This window comes from Sus scrofa, chromosome 3 (genome assembly GCF_000003025.6).
Source record: "Sus scrofa isolate TJ Tabasco breed Duroc chromosome 3, Sscrofa11.1, whole genome shotgun sequence".
NCBI classification, from domain to species: domain Eukaryota; kingdom Metazoa; phylum Chordata; class Mammalia; order Artiodactyla; family Suidae; genus Sus; species Sus scrofa.
In genome coordinates, this window is record NC_010445.4 from 99,884,425 (window position 1) to 99,902,246 (window position 17,822).

General features: G+C 40.5%; 1 protein-coding gene across 27 annotated transcripts in view; it reads left to right on the forward strand.

Annotated features, from left to right (window-relative positions):
- The window catches only part of SLC8A1 (solute carrier family 8 member A1), a 433,804-nt gene that overhangs the window by 60,922 nt on the left and 355,060 nt on the right, over positions 1-17,822 (forward strand). For 17 of the 27 annotated variants that reach the window (XM_021088307.1, XM_021088317.1, XM_021088325.1 and 14 more), the window contains one exon: positions 12,715-14,543. In XM_021088307.1, the coding sequence (XP_020943966.1) occupies positions 12,715-14,543 (1,829 nt within the window). Of the gene's footprint in view, positions 1-12,711; positions 14,544-17,822 lie in introns of all 27 variants that reach the window. The other 10 variants (XM_021088315.1, XM_021088333.1, XM_021088318.1 and 7 more) reach the window with 1 other exon arrangement.

Genomic DNA, 17,822 nt, shown 5'->3' on the forward strand with positions numbered 1-17,822 from the left:
CTACCTTTCAAATGTTGGGGGATGTGAGCCCCCTAGAGCTGAAATTTGTGACTTGGTGTTGGGCACAGTTAATGCCTCTGTTCTGCTGTCTCCTCACTGTCTTTCTTCTCCTGGCTGTGCAGCTGTCCATGGCCCCTTTTCAGAACTTCTTAGCTGTGCTCTTTCTGCTTAGAACCCTAGCTATCTCTGGAAAACATATCAGAGATCATCTAGTTTTTTTTTTTTTTAAGCAAATTAGCACATGGAGGCAATATGAAATTAAATGACTTTATACTAGTGAAGTGGGACATTGTTGAATCCAGGTCTATTACTTTGAAGTCATTTCAGCAAAAGTTACCTCACCCTTTTTCCTTTGATAATATAGAAATCCTCTTGAAATGTGCCTGTGTTTTCTGGCCACATGAGTCGCTGGATGTCTAGCAATGATTTCCTAAGGCGGAAAGAGAATTATGACTTTTGCTTCTAGATTGAGGATGTTGAGGAATACAATGAAGGCCCCTACTATACTCAGATTAGAATTCTCTAAAGTCAGCAAGCATGTCATGTTAGTGATGATAGATATTTGTTAGAGTCCAACAAATGGTATATTTAACATTGTGCGAGAACCTTAGCTTCTCCGTGCCTTCTTTTCTTCATCTATTAAATGGGGAAAGTAATAGTAAAGAGCCTTATGAGGTTATTGAAGAATAGTACATTAATATTGGTAAAACACTTGGAACTTTATTGAGTGCTCAATAAGGTCTGGCCCTTACTGCTTGAGAGATGGCCAGTGAGAGAGTGCCATTTCTGCCTATGGACATGCTCACTGGCAGATCACCATGGAGAGCTGGAAGATAAGGACATGCATAATGACATATACCAAAGGTCACAAAACTGTTTTTTAAAGGACCGCATAGTAAAGATTTGGGGCTTTAGGGACCACAGGTCTGTCACAATTACTCAACACTGCAGTTGGAGCATGAAAGCCGCCCTTGACAATCCTTAAATGAATGAACATGCTGTGGTCCATCAAACATTATTTACTGACACTGAAATTTGAATATTTAATTTTCACATGTGGTGACATACTCTTTTTGAAATTTTTTCAATTATTTTAAATGTATTAAAGATTAAATAGGCATTGTAAAAACAGTGGTGGGCTCTTTGACCTCTTAGCCATGTGTTTGCCCCTCTAAGACACAGACAGTTAGATACATAGGCCATCATAGGGGGGCTGCAGGAACCCTGGCAATTGGAGTTGGTATCCTGGGAAGAGAGCTGGCCTAGAAACTCAGAGACCTTGTTTTAGAGCCAAGCTCTATCACTTCTGGGATGTGTGGCTTTGGAAAAATTTTTTAAGTTATCATGGCCTGAGTTTTCATGTGGGAAAAAGGCAAAGTTAGATGACTTTTAGAGACCTTCTGAGCATTAAAAGCGTGAGAAAAGAGAACAGGGTGTATAGTCAGGTAATTTTTATTGAATAATTTAGTTGTCTACTAGGAATAGTAAACCTGGAAAGGTAGACAGGTGATGTATTAGGCATGATGACCTTGAATGGCAAAGTGAGGGATTAGAATATCATAGATTGAGATTGTCAGCAGAATTCCTCAATTTTACAGATCGAGGTGAGAAAGGGGAAAAGACTTGTCCAAGGCCACATGACTGGCTAGTGGAACCCGAGACCAACACTCATTTCTTTTGATCCTTGGACCAACAACCCTTCTGGGTACCGCATTGCTCCAAGCAGCATGGTAGAATGCAGTTAACTTCACTTGTATGACTGACCTCACAGGGGATGATTCTCATAAATTACAGAAGCTGTTTTTAGTATTTTCCAAACATGATTTCATACCCCAACATATCTAAGAAGATAGATCTGTGAGTAATCCCATTATAGAGAAGGGCGATTGCAAAAGAGTCAACCTAAGGCCTTGCACTCCAGCAGTCTTTGGCCTGGCTTCCTGCTGAGTGTCTTTTAAAAAATTTCAGCTCAGATGTTATTTCGTCAGCAAACCCTTCCCTAATACCCTAGGAGGTTAGGTCCTCTATTACTTACTCTTACAGGACTGTGCTTTGCCTTCATAGCATCTCTCAGTTAATAAATGCTTCTTTCTGTCACAGTTTGAAGAAACATTTCTTTTTGTAACAATTTAAATTCACATCTGTCATCTGTCTTCCCAGCTAGATAATAAATTTCAGGGAGAGAGAGATCATGTCTGTTTAGTTCATGGTTCTAGCCCCAGTACCTTGCACTTTGCCAGATACATAATAGACATTTAGTGTTTGCCTTACCTGGTAGAGAAGCTAGCTGTATGTTTCATAAACTGAACTCAGAGATCTCTATAAAATTCCATATTTTCCAGAGTTCCCGTCGTGGCGCAGTGGTTAACGAATTCGACTAGGAACCATAAGGTTGCGGGTTCGGTCCCTGCCCTTGCTCAGTGGGTTAACGATCCGGCGTTGCCGTGAGCTGTGGTGTAGGTTGCAGATGTGGCTCGGATCCCACGTTGCTGTGGCTCTGGTGTAGGCCGGTGGCTACAGCTCCAATTGGACCCCTAGCCTGGGAATCTCCATATGCCGCAGGAGCGGTCCAAGAAATAGCAAAAAGACAAAAAAAAAAAAAAAAAATTCCATATTTTCCTTTACCCAAAGCTACTCAATTTATTTCTCTAAACAAAAAATTTTCCTTTACCCAAAGCTACTCAATTTATTTCTCTAAACAAAAAATTTGATTAGTTCTTTTCTAAGCTGCTTCCATTTTAAAAATGGATTTTTTCTGTATACATACGCACTTGGTACCTGTCGCTGTGTAAATTGTCTGGAGCTTTAGAAAATTGTAACATAGAATATTGATGAAAGATCACCAGTATGTGAGCATCTATCAATTTGAGTTTTGAAAAAAAAAATTTGATTTCCTACTTCTGTTCTGTTCAAGAGCATCTTATCCTTTGAAGGATTGTGCTTTCTGATGATGCAGGGAAATTTAAAAGACTTAAAGAACTTCAAGCTGATAGGTTTCCATTCCCCCAAAAAGCAATCTACCTGAATATGAAGCTTAATGACTCAGGGAAAAAACTGATGAAATTCATCTGCCTCTGCTCACATAACCAGCATTTTCCTTGTTAAAAAAGATTTTTTTTTTTTTTGTAAAGGCATTCTGCATGTTCCTATCACATAGCTTGGAAATGGATTCTGTATCAAACATCCCCTGTCCCAAGAGGCTGACTAGAAAGTAAAAAGAGTGACTGCAAAGATTTACTCTTGAGTTGAAGGGAACAAGTGGGGTGGGTGAAGCTCCATAAAAAAAAAAAAAAAAAAATACTCTAATTGAAAAAGTAAAGCTTCCCACCACCTAAGGCTTCCAGTTTGGGGTTTATGTTTCTGCATCTTGTCGACCTCTGCTCAGAACTTGTGGATGGAACCTGGTTAGAAGTCTCTGAAGACTCCCATGTATCTGGTTCTTTGTTATGTGTCTCTCTAGTGTCCTAGCATCCTTAGCTGTTTCTACTTAAGGGAAGTAGAATAAACCCTTGGCAAAATCATGAAGTACACATAAATGACTCTCAGTGATGTAATCTCCCCTTTGGGGGGCCTCTGTTGATCTCCTACTAGGGTCCACTTTTCTCTGCCCTCTTCTCTCTTACCTCTCCACACACTCACCAAGGGGCTTTGTATTTTGGTGCTGTCTGAAGCATAAAAATCTGTGAAAATGAGCCCATCTGATATGTTATTTCTCATCAACCTCTTAGTGATATTACAATAAATGCTGACATCTAATTTTTAGGTACTACCTTCCATCAAGGACCTTTTTTGCCTTCTGCTTTAAACATGCCTCATGCCCTTTATGCCAGTTCTGCCCTCTTGTCCAGTTCTGCCTTTTTGCCTTCCTAACCTTCATGCCAAGATCACCTCCATCCAAATCATCCGAGGTGCTTGTTAAAATTCAAATGTGGGGGTTCCTCTTTGGTACTACTGCATATGTGATGATAGGTTCTGGTTATCTGCACTTGAATGAGTTTCCCGGATGATGCTCTGGTGAAGTGAATTTGAAGAGACATTGTTCTATGCCTTTAGTCATGTTATTTCTTCCTTCTGGAATGTCCTCGCTCTCTCTGGCTTCTGTCATCTTTCCAGTCCCTTCCTCTTATGCAGTTTTTCATATTCTTTCTCCTGTTCATGGCCATTTGAGTGACTATCACCTGAAGACCATAAACTCATCAGATACGGGGGCCATAAATCAACCATCTTTGTCATCCCCACAGTGTGTGACTTGGTGCTTTGCACATAGAAGCCACTCTATAAGTGCCTGAGGAATAAAGGAATGGTCCACTCTCTAGAAGTAGAAATACAGGGAGGGCTGTTCTTAAACAAGTGTCTGAAGGCGAAATGTCAACAAACTAGTGTGGAAAATATTTTTAGGTAGGACATCATTTTTGGTGACCCAGAAATACATGAATTCACATAACCTCATTTTTTTTTCAGTGTATAAGGTCGAACATCAAAGACTGCTCTTTCTTTTCAGGGTGGATGGTGAACACATTTTTACCTTAAATAGTTGTTATTGTCCAACACGAGGCCCCCCGCAAAGATTCAGAGGACAGAAGAGATGATCCAAACCCCTCCTCCAGGGAGTTCTCTACATTTGAAATCTTTTGGTTGCAGGACTATAGGCTGAGCAGGTTGAGGTTTCTAGAAACCTACTTGTATGACCCCAAGGCCTCAGGTATGTTAACCTGGGAAAGAGGGGACCACATTGAGAACATCCAGGTATACTCAGGTCTCACTGCCCAAATGCATGTAAAGTCTCTTTTCGTTCGTGATTCCCCAGTAATGGAAGAGTTCTGTCTTCCAGAAAGAGGACTCCCTCCTTGACTCATATAATGTCCCACTGGAATGTGAACTTCTTTGGGGATATTATCTTATTCGTCTTTGTAACACAGTATCTGGCCCATATGAGTAGTTAAGAAAAGCTTGGCAGACAAAGCCATGAATGAATGTGTTGTTTTTCCATTCCTTTGGATGACTTACCAGTTAAAACAATTTTTTTTTTAAATATGTTGACCCCAAGACAGTAGATTTGTGGGCTGCACTGAGATTCTTGAACAAATATTGGTTTATTGTTATCAGAGCCAAGTATTAATTTACTTGTCATGCTAAAATTCAGTGTAATTCTCTCCAGCTTTATGCATTTTCCTCTTTTATTTCAGTTTTTAGTTAGTTTTTTTTTCCCCCCCTCACTGCTAGGATTTCATTCTCGATTTTCTTTTCTCCTCAATGGAGGGAAAAACCTTGAGATTATTACATGACCTTGGAGGGATTTCAGGCCCCAGATTTTAGCTGATGATCCCCTAGATGGATCATCTTTCACTTGCTGCATGATAAATTGGAGTGCTTACAAAATCCTTCCTTGGGGGCTGGGGAGGCATGAGACTGGAGAGGGAAGCATGAAAGGCTCTTGATGAGATATAACTACACACATTCATTCAGATGGGAAGGAGGGGTGGCATGGATGGTTATTCTGCAGAAGTACCTAAATAAGGAGCTCTTTGCTAAGACAGAACAGTATTGTTAACCTCTGTGGGGAAAACAAGAGAAAAGGTGCTGCCATTTTGGAAAGCATTATGATTATCACACAAAGCACCTAGATTAAAATCCTAGCTGTCCACTTATGTTTGTGTGATTTCAGCCAGTTCACTTTTAGGAACCATTTGTTTTTCTCATTTGCAGAAAGGGAACGATAATACCTCCTTGGAATATTGTCAGAAAGGTCAAGGATAGTGAATGCAGAGGAATCAATGGAGCATCTGAGACAGAGCAAGTGCTTGGTCAGTGGTGGCAGTTGTAATGGTCATAAAGGCCCCTGAGTGAGGCCCTTCTGCTGCCCTTGGTCCTGGCAGGACCAATCTGAGGTCACTCCAGCCTCATTCTACCTGGAGCCCAGGGTTACGAGAGTGTCTTCCCTTCAAATTCTTCCTTACTTATTTACTATTAGAAGATTCTCTTTATTCTCCAGCTTTCTTCCTTCTACTCATATTTCTGTGTCAGTATGCTGAGGCAATATATTTAAATTCTTAATGATCTTTCCGTTTTAGGAGTCTCTGTAATAGAGGTGATTTGTTGGTTCGTGTTTGACTAGATATATTTTTATTGCCCTTAAAAAAGAAGAAAATATGCTCCTTTAAGGATGTTTAAAATATGCAGATGTTCTCCACTGAGCAGATGATCTTGGCATTCCAGAAGAAATCAGCCAGCCAGGCTGGTATATGAGGACCCACACCCAGGTGCTGGGGGAAAATGTCAGTGTCCTAGCCCCTTTCTTGATGCTGGAGATCCTGGTTTTCTAGCCTGGGGTTCTCTCTGCATGAGCCTGAATCATGATTGTTCTTCACCCAACATTGACATTGAATTTTAAGGCTAATACTAGCCTTTGCTTCATTTTAGGGGCATCTCTTTCACATAGGGACCATTTCTAAATGCATGTGCCTAGGTCCACCACCTAAACTCTGAGTCATTATTAGAGATTTGGTGAATCAGCACATGACCCGATAAGAAGTATTTTATTCATTTAGTAAAAGCAGGTGCTATGCATTTTCCACATGCTAGACTCTGCTCTAGGAACTGGGATAGCTCAGTGAACAAAAGAGACAGAAATCCCTATCCCTACAGAGCTGACATCCATTAGAGAGATTGAGACAATAAGTAGAACCATTAAAGAAATTAGATAGCGTGTAAAAATTATTAAGTTCTATGTAGAACAAAGTAGGGGAAAGTGTCTCATGATTCTTTAACAGCATTTTCATTATCCTAAATCCTCAACCCATCTTTCTTTTCTGGTTACATTGCCTGACCATTACCCGAGTTGCTTCCTTTGATGAATGAGGTGGGTGTTTTCTGACATGAGACAAGATCCTGACTCTAGTCTTGTAACTTTAGGCCAGAGGGCTCAAGCCCCTTACGTGATGTCTCACCGCTTGTCTCCTGGAGGACCTGTCTTCATTTATCAGGCAGCAAAAACGAAACTCTCTCTTTGAAGGAAAAAAAAAATAACAAGCAATAGCAGAGAGTCACTTGGAGCCCGAGCAAGCTCCTTTTAGAAGTGCGGTCACAGTCTGATGGCCGAGGTTGGGGGCAGAACAGTAATTGGCACCCTTGATGGATGCTCAGATAAGGACAGTCATCCTCTGGCATCGCCTCTTTGTCTGGAAGCGTTTGGAAGTGGCTGCCTCTGTAGTGGGTATGGATTTATGGTTGTTTTAATGTTGCCTTAGAAACAGATTAATTGCTTAGCTTTGAGGCTTTCCATCAGCAAGAATCACCTAGAAGGGGATTCCAGGTCCTGACGGAGAGTCAAGGAGTTCCTTGGAATAACCCCAGCTGCCAATCAGCAGAATGAGATTAGGCCGCCTGGAGCAGGGGACTCGTGGGGATGCCCAAGGTATTCCTTTTCCCTGAGTCGACTTCTCATGTAGTCAAAACGGGCTCCAGCTCCAAGTCTCCCTTCTGCCTAACTATTCTTTGGACCTCTACTGTGGCAGGCTCTCCCTTGCTCTCTATGGAGGCAGTTTGATCGGTCTTGCAAGTGCCTGTTTCCATTTTTATGGCTTCTCCTTTCAGCAAAGTGGCTGGGCTCACATAGTTTGATATCTGTTCACCACCCTTTGTCAGTGCCATTCAGGTTGTAATCTGTGGTCTGGAGGTGCCGAGATTGCTCAGTTTGTTTTAAAATAAACAGTGAGCAAAAGATATTGTGGGTTTTCTTGGTACTGTACTGAAGGCTCATTTAGATGATGTGATGGATATTCTTCAGTAACAGCTGGCAAAGGATGGAAGAGTTGAGCTGAAACCACCATGAAGATCAGCCTACCCCTTGTTATGGAGTTCAGTAGATCAGGGCAGGAGGTAAGAGGGTCAGGCAGCAGGCCAGCATACCAAGAGCCTCCATTTCCTGCTTAATTTTCATGGAAGTATATATTTGAGGAGACAGTGGGGAGAGTCAGGTAGATCTGTTTGAATCTGATGACACGGAAAAGACCCTGAAAGAATGGAGACAACAAATAAAGGAGGAACTGCCATTGACATGACACTTACTACCCCACATCCTCACAAACATTTGGATTTGGTATTAATAAGGAAAGAAACTGAAGTGCAGAGAGTTCTTTCCAGTTGATTCATGGCCAATAAGCTATAGCAGTGGTTTTTGTTCACAGATTTTTACAAATCAGACTGCTATTGGGTTTGAACATAATTGTGACATTCTTTAATTAACATCAGAGGCCCCCTTCCTTTTTCACTGACAGTGAGTGGATTTTTTACTGCTTCAGCCACCTATAGACATCAGTACCCTTGTGGCAGATGACATATTGGGAGATATGGGTTGGGCAAGGCTTCTTCTTGGCAGACCTAAAAATTGCCCTGAGAGTAACTGCAGAAGAGGTTGCCAGGTAATTGCCAAAAGGCAGGGGGGGGGGGCGTTTTCTCTTGGAACAGCGCAGCCCACAGTTACTTTACAGCTACTGATGCTTGTCTGTTTGAGTCTATGATCCATAGGATAAAACCAGGCTTGTTGGAAACCTTCCATGAGACTTTTGGTTTCCAGGTCCTCCTAACCCACATGGAATCCAAGAGGTTTTCCAGTGGGCTAGTCCAAACCCAAATACAGTCATTCTCAAAGATTACTTTACATACCATCAGGGATGAAAGAATGGAGAAGAGAATTCTGTCAGTGTCAGAGACACACCAGGATTTGAATCTTAGGGTCAGGAGTTTACTTATCTATTTGACTTGCAGCAAGTTCTTAACCTGTCTGAGCCTCAGTCACCCCATCTGCACAATGGGCTAATAGTATCTATTACATAGGGTTTTTGCTAGGGCACTGTACACTGTACAACTCCAGGGGGAGCTATTCACAAAACTACTGGAAATGGCAACCCTAAGAGGTGTGTAATAGGACAATGCTGCTTCTTGGAGGTATTAGAGACAATGATCCCTGTAAAGAATTTAGTATGGTATTCCAGAAAGTGTTTAAGAATGGAACCTAGTATTTCTCTCCCAGATAATCAACCATTATTTGCTGTTGTGCCATTTTAAAACTTGCTTCTAAAAAGTAAAATAATTTAGGGCACAGAAAACACAATCTGCAGTGACTTGGAGGTAAGAAAATGTTGTCCTGTTCAGGGAATAGAGAGAATTTCCATATTCTGAAACTTAAAGGCCAGATCCTAAAAAGGTCTAAACAGCCTGGTGAGGGGGTTTGGGTTTGTTTTCAGGGCAGTAGGCAATCAATGACAAATTTTAAGGGGAGTGAAAGTCTGATATGCATTTTAGGAAGTTCATTTTGGCTTGTGAAGAATAGAATGATGAGATTTGGCAGTCATTTGAAGGGAGTGGTTAATTCTGTCAGCCTGGAGCAGGCACAGCTTTGAATCTCTGTTCAGTGTTGGCCATCTGTGTTCTGTACTACTCTCTAAGCAAATGCTTAACCTTTCTGTTCCTTATGGGTTACCAAGATGTTTTAAGTTGCAAATCTAACAGGTCACTGTAAATGTTTCTTTTTCCTTTTTAAACATTAGATCTTTACCGTATCATTGTATATACTTGCCAGGAATTGGAACCGTGTTTTGTTTTGTTTTTATGATAGGCAAGGATGGGCCTCATTATTTCTACACTTGCCCTGCCAGTCTGTTCTTCACTGAGCTAGTAGACAAGTCATTTTATAAGGAAAATAAGCTTATGTCACCCTTTTGATAAGAATCTCCTTCTGGTCCCCATCTCCCTCATGGTCCAAGCCAGCTTCTTATAGTCCATCCCTACTGTGTGCCCAGCTCCTAAGCCCTGCTCGCCCCATTCCTCACTGTCTTGGCACACTGGTTTCTCTGTGGTTCCCAACCTACGCAAAGAACTTGGAATTCCCTTCCTACAAACACCTCCAGAGCTTGGTACCTTGCTTCCTTCAGGACTTCACTGAATGTCACTTCATCAGAGAGGTGTTCTTTAAACCATGCAGTATAAAATCATAGTGCCACGTGTGTGCACACACTGACACACACAAAAACACACACACACACACACACAAACACAGACTTCCTGTCATACTTCCATTTCTCCCCCCCCCCCAGCTACAACACTTTTTACCATCTGATATTTCTACTTGTGTGTTTTCTCCCCATTAGAATATAAGGTCTTCAAAATTGGAGACTTTTTAATTTATTGATGATTCTCAGGAACTAAAAGAGAACCTATCATGTCATTCTAAAATTTGTCTAGGTGGCCTTCATGAGTATTTGTGAAATAAATGGCTGCATAAGGGAACTAGAACTAGGTCTTCTATTGCTCTTACAGACTGTTTCAAAACTCGTTACACCTACCCAAGCTTTGTAATGACTGAGCAAGTAGATACACTGACCATGAACTTTTGCATATTTTGAAAATAAGGCTTCTTCTATTTTTCAACCTTTTACTTAGAATAGAATTCTACCACCACAGCTCTCTGCTGTGCCCTTTTTAATATGGGGAAAATGTCAAAGCTTATCTCCCAATAATGATGATCAAAAAAAAGGGCTTTTGGCGATGGAGGGCTCACTGAAGGTGTGTCAGAATGTGCTGGGCACAGTGAGGGGCTTCTCCTGGGCCGTGAATCAATGTTCAGTATAAGCCATCAGTAGCAAACAAAGGCCAGAGAATGTAGGTGAATGTGGGAGTGACTCTAAAGATAGTCTGAGGCTATGAAAGCTTCTAAGCCAGCTCCACTTTTAACTTTGTATCAGGCCACATTGCTCTGCTCTGACTCAGGACCCTTCCTCTCCCTCCATTATCTGATGTCACAACTGGTCTCCCAAGCTGGAGGTGCCCTGACTTGAGCTCACTCATTTTTTTTTTTTTTTGGAGTATGATTGATTTACAGTGTTGTGTCAACTTCTTCTGCGTAGCATAGTGACATATATATATATATATATATATATATATATATATATATATATGTATATACATGTATATACATTCTTTTTCTCATACTGTCTTCCATCATGTTTTACCCCAAGAGATTGGATATAGTTCCCTGGGCTGTACAGTAGGACCTCATGCTTATCCATTCTTTTCTCTTTTTTTAAGGGCTGCACTTGGGGCATATGGAAGTTCCCAGGCTAGGGGCTGAATGGAGCTGCGGCTGCCAGCCACAGTTGCAGCCACAGCCACAGCCGTGCAGGATCTGAGCAATGTCTGTGACCTACACCACAACTCACATCGTTGGATCCCCAACCCACTGAGCAAGGCCAGGGATCTAACCTGCATCTTCCCGGATACTAATTGGATTTGTTCCCATTGCACCACAGTGGGAACTCCCTATGCTTATCCATTCTGAATGTAATAGGTTGCATCTACCAACCCCAAATTCTCTGTCTATCCCACTTCCTTCCCACTCCCCACTGGCAACCATGGGTCTGCTCTCCATGTCCATGATCTGTTTCCATTTTTTAGATAGGATCATTTGTGCCATATTTTAGACCCTTCTCTGCCTTAGTACTGCCCCCCCCCCATCAAAGCTGGGGAAGCAGTGGTGACATAAGGTCACTGAGAGACACAAAGCACAAGTAAAACTTTGCTTTGGTAAATAAGCGAAGAAGATGGTAGACAGAGCCACCATAGACCTAAATTCCCCCACCAGTGATGCCATGCTTTATCCCTGATTGCCTCATCCCTAATTGCCTCCAGCCCTTTATCATGTGTGCGCTTTGTGGTCACTGTCATTTTGCCACATGAGCTAATTTAGATGGATTTATTGGGTCACTTAAATCATCTATAGAACTAATATGTATTTTAGAATGACCATGGAAAGTATGACATCGACACTGAGAAGGAACATTTTATGAGTGGTAATGCTGATTTCACAGCCTGCTAGGCAGGAGTCTTACACAGGCCCAGACTTACGCCTGGTTGTCTCCCTCTCCAGAATCTCCTGTGGATTCTGGAGCAAGTTTGTACACAGATGTGCAGAGCTGTACTTGAAAAAACAGATGCCCAGCTTCTAATGCATCAGGAGACCTAGGCTGGTGGAAAATGAGGAGGAAATGTGCTCTCATCAAAACATGCTTTGAAAAACTGTATTTCATGTGTGGAAATATTGCTTTATTGCAGCTTTTTTTTTTCCCCAAGTACAAATACCGTTAACCTTGAATGCAGGCAAGCTTGAAGATTTTTCTGTGTTTCCAAGAACCATAGGATGTGATTTAATGAAACATGGTGTCAGCCGTGCTCCAGAATTTAAGATCATCACCAGGCCTTGTGTTGGAAGAGTTGTTCAAGTCTAAACTTCATAACATATTCTTAACAGGGTACTGTTAAATTTAAAATAAAATCTGCTTTGGCAACAAAGGCAAAACTATTTAATGTTGCAAAAGTGTTTGCCTTTTCTTATTGGCTATTAGTATGCATACATGTGTATTCAACAAAGCTAAGTTATAACTGAAATTTTCCTTCCAATAAATGGGTACATTGCTCAGTGAATGGGGACAACATGTAGAAAATCTACAAGTAGAGAAACTGAGTTGTAAACTTTACAAATATTGCTTAATCGCAGATGGAGTCTTAAAATCAGGATTCACTGTAGATGTTGTGATAGTCAAAATATAAACAAATCATTGCTAAAAGTAATAAAAAAAAAGTAATTAGGTATGCTTTGGATTTGGATCTAATGATGTGATTTTTTTTCCCATCCTCCTCCCATCTTATTTTTCCCAGTAGGTGGGGACATTTGCAATGCTGCCATCCTACAACATGCTGCAATTACATCTCTCACCCACCTTTTCAATGGGATTTCATCTGTTGGCCATGGTGGCCCTCTTGTTTTCTCACGTGGACCATATAAGTGCTGAGACTGAAATGGAAGAAGGCAATGAGACCAGCGAGTGTACTGGTTCCTATTACTGTAAGAAAGGGGTGATTTTACCCATTTGGGAGCCCCAGGACCCTTCCTTCGGGGACAAAATTGCTAGAGCTACTGTGTATTTCGTGGCCATGGTCTACATGTTCCTTGGTGTCTCTATCATTGCCGACCGGTTCATGTCCTCTATAGAAGTCATCACATCTCAAGAAAAAGAAATAACCATAAAGAAGCCCAATGGAGAGACCACCAAGACAACTGTGAGGATCTGGAATGAGACGGTCTCTAACCTAACCTTGATGGCCCTGGGATCTTCAGCTCCAGAGATTCTCCTTTCAGTCATTGAAGTGTGTGGCCATAACTTCACAGCCGGAGACCTTGGTCCTAGCACCATTGTGGGAAGTGCTGCATTCAATATGTTCATCATCATAGCACTTTGTGTTTACGTGGTCCCAGATGGGGAGACAAGGAAGATTAAGCATTTGCGTGTGTTTTTTGTGACGGCAGCCTGGAGCATCTTTGCCTATACCTGGCTTTACATTATCCTGTCTGTCATCTCTCCTGGAGTCGTGGAGGTCTGGGAAGGTTTGCTTACATTCTTCTTCTTTCCTATCTGTGTTGTGTTTGCTTGGGTGGCAGATAGGAGGCTTCTGTTTTATAAGTATGTCTATAAAAGGTACCGAGCTGGCAAGCAGAGAGGAATGATTATTGAACATGAAGGAGATAGACCATCTTCCAAGACTGAAATTGAAATGGATGGGAAAGTGGTCAATTCTCACGTTGACAATTTCTTAGATGGTGCTCTGGTTCTGGAGGTTGATGAGAGAGACCAAGATGATGAGGAGGCCAGGCGAGAAATGGCTCGGATTCTGAAGGAACTCAAGCAGAAGCATCCAGAGAAAGAAATAGAGCAATTAATAGAATTAGCCAACTACCAAGTCTTAAGTCAGCAACAAAAAAGTCGAGCATTTTACCGCATTCAAGCTACCCGCCTGATGACTGGAGCAGGCAACATTTTAAAGAGGCATGCAGCTGACCAAGCAAGGAAGGCTGTCAGCATGCACGAGGTCAACACGGAAGTGGCTGAAAATGACCCAGTGAGTAAGATTTTCTTTGAACAAGGGACCTATCAGTGTCTGGAGAACTGTGGTACCGTAGCCCTGACTATTATCCGCAGAGGTGGTGATTTGACCAACACGGTGTTTGTTGACTTTAGAACGGAGGATGGCACAGCCAACGCGGGGTCTGATTATGAATTTACTGAAGGAACTGTGGTTTTTAAGCCCGGTGAGACCCAGAAGGAAATAAGAGTTGGCATCATTGATGATGATATCTTTGAGGAGGATGAGAATTTCCTTGTGCATCTCAGCAATGTCAAAGTGTCTTCAGAAGCTTCAGAAGATGGCATCCTGGAAGCCAATCATGTCTCTACCCTTGCTTGCCTGGGATCTCCCTCCACTGCCACCGTGACTATTTTTGATGATGACCACGCAGGCATCTTTACTTTTGAAGAACCTGTGACTCATGTGAGTGAGAGCATTGGCATCATGGAGGTGAAAGTATTGAGAACATCTGGAGCACGAGGAAATGTTATTGTTCCCTATAAAACCATTGAAGGCACTGCCAGAGGCGGAGGGGAGGACTTTGAGGACACCTGTGGTGAGCTCGAGTTCCAGAACGATGAAATTGTGTAAGTTCTTTTTTTTTTAATCCCTGTGCGTATGGTTGAGTGCATTTGCAGATGTATAAGCATGTGCGTGTTTTGAAAGACTAAATGGCCAAGAAAGAATGGAATCGTTACTACACAAGACCACTTTCAAGATATCAAAATATCCTAGCTTCTAGCTTGTGTGCTACTTATCAATATACTGTATATACAGAGGTCTTCATTTGATTTTATTTTTACTTTTGTACTTTTACAGTTTTTAAGTAAATTTATAGATCATGATAGAATGAGTCTTCTGACAGTTTATCCAGTTCCATATGATGGGGTGAAAATTTTGTATTCTAGCTTGATCACATAATATACACACAGAAAGGGGATATTTAAAACATAACATTATGTCCTAACTTCGTTACTGAGTACAAATTGGGAAAGCCCAAAAAGGAAGCATCTCTGAAAAGAATTTCCTGGCTACCAGGGCTGGCTGAAACAATTTCTGCTACTTTTATCTGACGCTGTCTTTGTGATAATATATGATGATGTTTCTGCTTAAATGCTAATGCTAAATATGACTTATTGGCTAATCTTGCCTTTTCAGTTTTATACCAGTGGGGGAAAATGTCATATAGCTCCTATTTAAGTCCCAGTCTGATTTTACTTACATGATTAAACAAATCCTTTTTCCCTACTGGTGTAAGGATGGGAAGAAAAAGGAGATTCTATCCAAGAATCCTAGTGGACGGGAGCAGATCAGAGAAAAGAAGTGGGGAGCAATTTACTCTTCCTATTGGCACTTTATGGTGACACTTGCCAACACTTTAAAACAGAATGTGTGATTGTGCAATAATTTTTTTCTATTGACAGCTAACAGCTTCTTGCCTAGGGGTGGAGGGGGCACTCACCAAAAACAAACCCCAAAATGAGACCCAATGAGCAATATCCAAACTGGAAGGAAGGAAGGAAGGAAACTATAATATCTGCCATATAATAAAAGGATGTTGAATGAATATGTTGGTGAAATCATTGGCAATGTAACACTTTCAGAAAAAAATATAAAATACAGTTTGTTCTTAAAATGGTTAACCCTTGTGTAAATGGTATGTGATATATCAAATGGCAAGTACATTCTCTCTAAGATGAAATTTCTCCTACAATAAGTGTAGGGAAGATAGACACAAAGTGGGGGGGGGGGTCACTGGGAACAGATTTTTCCAGAAAGAGCTGTCCAGTGCCTTTCACTTCTTTGACACTGTATTATAGAGGTGGATAATTAGGGTGATATCACAATGAAACCAAGGAAAGAGATATGATAATTGCCAGTTTCGGGTGTGTATGTGGGATAGCATTTGCTGAATATCTATTTTACGTTGGTTCTTATGCTGTCAGGGTTCCACTTAGTGAGATGTGTTTTGATGGGACACATATTTTACTGAAATATAGGAATACAGTCAGTAGCATGTGAGTATTCTATATACGCAAGAAAGGATTTTCCCCAAGGCCTTCATTGAATATGACCCTGCTCATATTAGCATGTAAACTTGGTTTCTTTGCTAGGAGTTTTCTCATTACCTTTTCCAGTCATTTCAGTTATTGACCCCTCTTGTATTAGATAGCACTTGTAATCCATGTAAAAGTGTATTGCATATTCCTGAAGTTATTAAATGAACTCACAAGGGTAGTTCTTAAATATGACCAAATTGGTATTTTATTTTGTTTACCCATTTTCCTTAGGATGTTTTCTCAAGAAAATTTGATCTTGCTTCCTCTTGAGAATAATGGCTCTGTGCTTGTTTGAGACAGGCTTTCCCTATCTAGTTTGCTGTCTGGGACTTTGACCAAACCACAAATAAATCACTTTCTTTTGGGTACAGTATAATAGAAGAAGAAAAAGCAGAAAGGGAAAAAAGAGAAGTGATTTGGTGGTATAATTATTCTGCCAAGCTCCATTTAAAATATGCACTGCATGCCATTAAATTGATTTAATTCTTGCTAAGAAAGGAATATTGCCAATTTTCACCTTAAAAATTTAGGTGTCTTGTGAACACTGGTCACAACTGGTGGAATTTTCAGCGAGCCCTCTCTGGATTTGTGATCTTAGGAGGATTTTAGATCACTTCCCAATTCCTAGTTTTTTAAGATTCTTCTTGCATTTTATTTTGCTTCGTTGAAATATGAAATGTTAGAAGTGGCAAAACATTTTATTTATTTATAAGTGAAATGAAATTACAGTCCTACTTTTTTTTTCTTCCTACATTTTCATATGAATGTTAAAGAGTTTTCCTACTGATGAGGTTCAAAGAGGGTTAAGAGGCCTGTTACTTGAAGACGTTTATTACAATGGTGACTGGACTTAGCCTTCAGCGAAGCACCAAGGATTTAAACATAATGCTTCTAGAAAAGCATAATATGATCAAAGATCTCTTATTCTTTTAATTTTTTTTGATGGATCATTTTTCCTCTGGTAGTTGTTCCCAATGCCAGATCTGCACAGTCAGATCCAAGTGAGGGTTCGTCATCATGCAATGAAGTTGAACTGTGTAGGCTCAACTCAGTTTATCCTTAAAAATGAGTTTATGTTTCATCCAGTTACACAGTGAATCTTGAGAGAGGGCTTTCTCAAAAACCTGCAATATGTAGCTGGGGCTCCACTGGGCTTTATTAGATACTTAAAAAAAAACTTTTTTTTTTTTTGATTTGTTTAATGCTGCTTACAAAGCCAGAATTTATGAGTCTTTCCAGAGTGCCATAAAGAGATTCCTGGAAAAGGCTGAATTTAAAGTATATCTAATTTTAAGCCATTAACCAAGGTAGGTATAGGGTTCAATCAGATAAGGATTGGAGATCAAGAGCCAGCCAGCTTTATTGATTCATTTTTCTCAAGAGTAAGATAGATTCCTAATCTTTGACCTCATTTTTAGTGTAGAGGAAGTCATTTAAATTCATAATAGAAGCATAATCTGTACCTATTCGTTCATATTTTTATAAAAATGAGTTCAATTATTTCAATGACTTTTTTAAGATCAAAAATCTGTATTTGAGGGAAATATCAATAAGAGGTAAGTGGTGCTTATAGTCTGTGTTTATAGTCTGTAATAAAACATATTCTTGGCAAAACGTTTTAAAATTACAATGCAAAAACTCATTAAATAGACATAATTAACAGTTAGCACATGCTTTTGTATGAACTCGATTAATGACATATACTAAACCCATGCCAGATAATTTTGACTTTCAACAGGGAATTCTGTTTAATGTTAACAGATAATAAAAAAATAAATGAAGAATGCTATTTTGATTTGTGGTTTG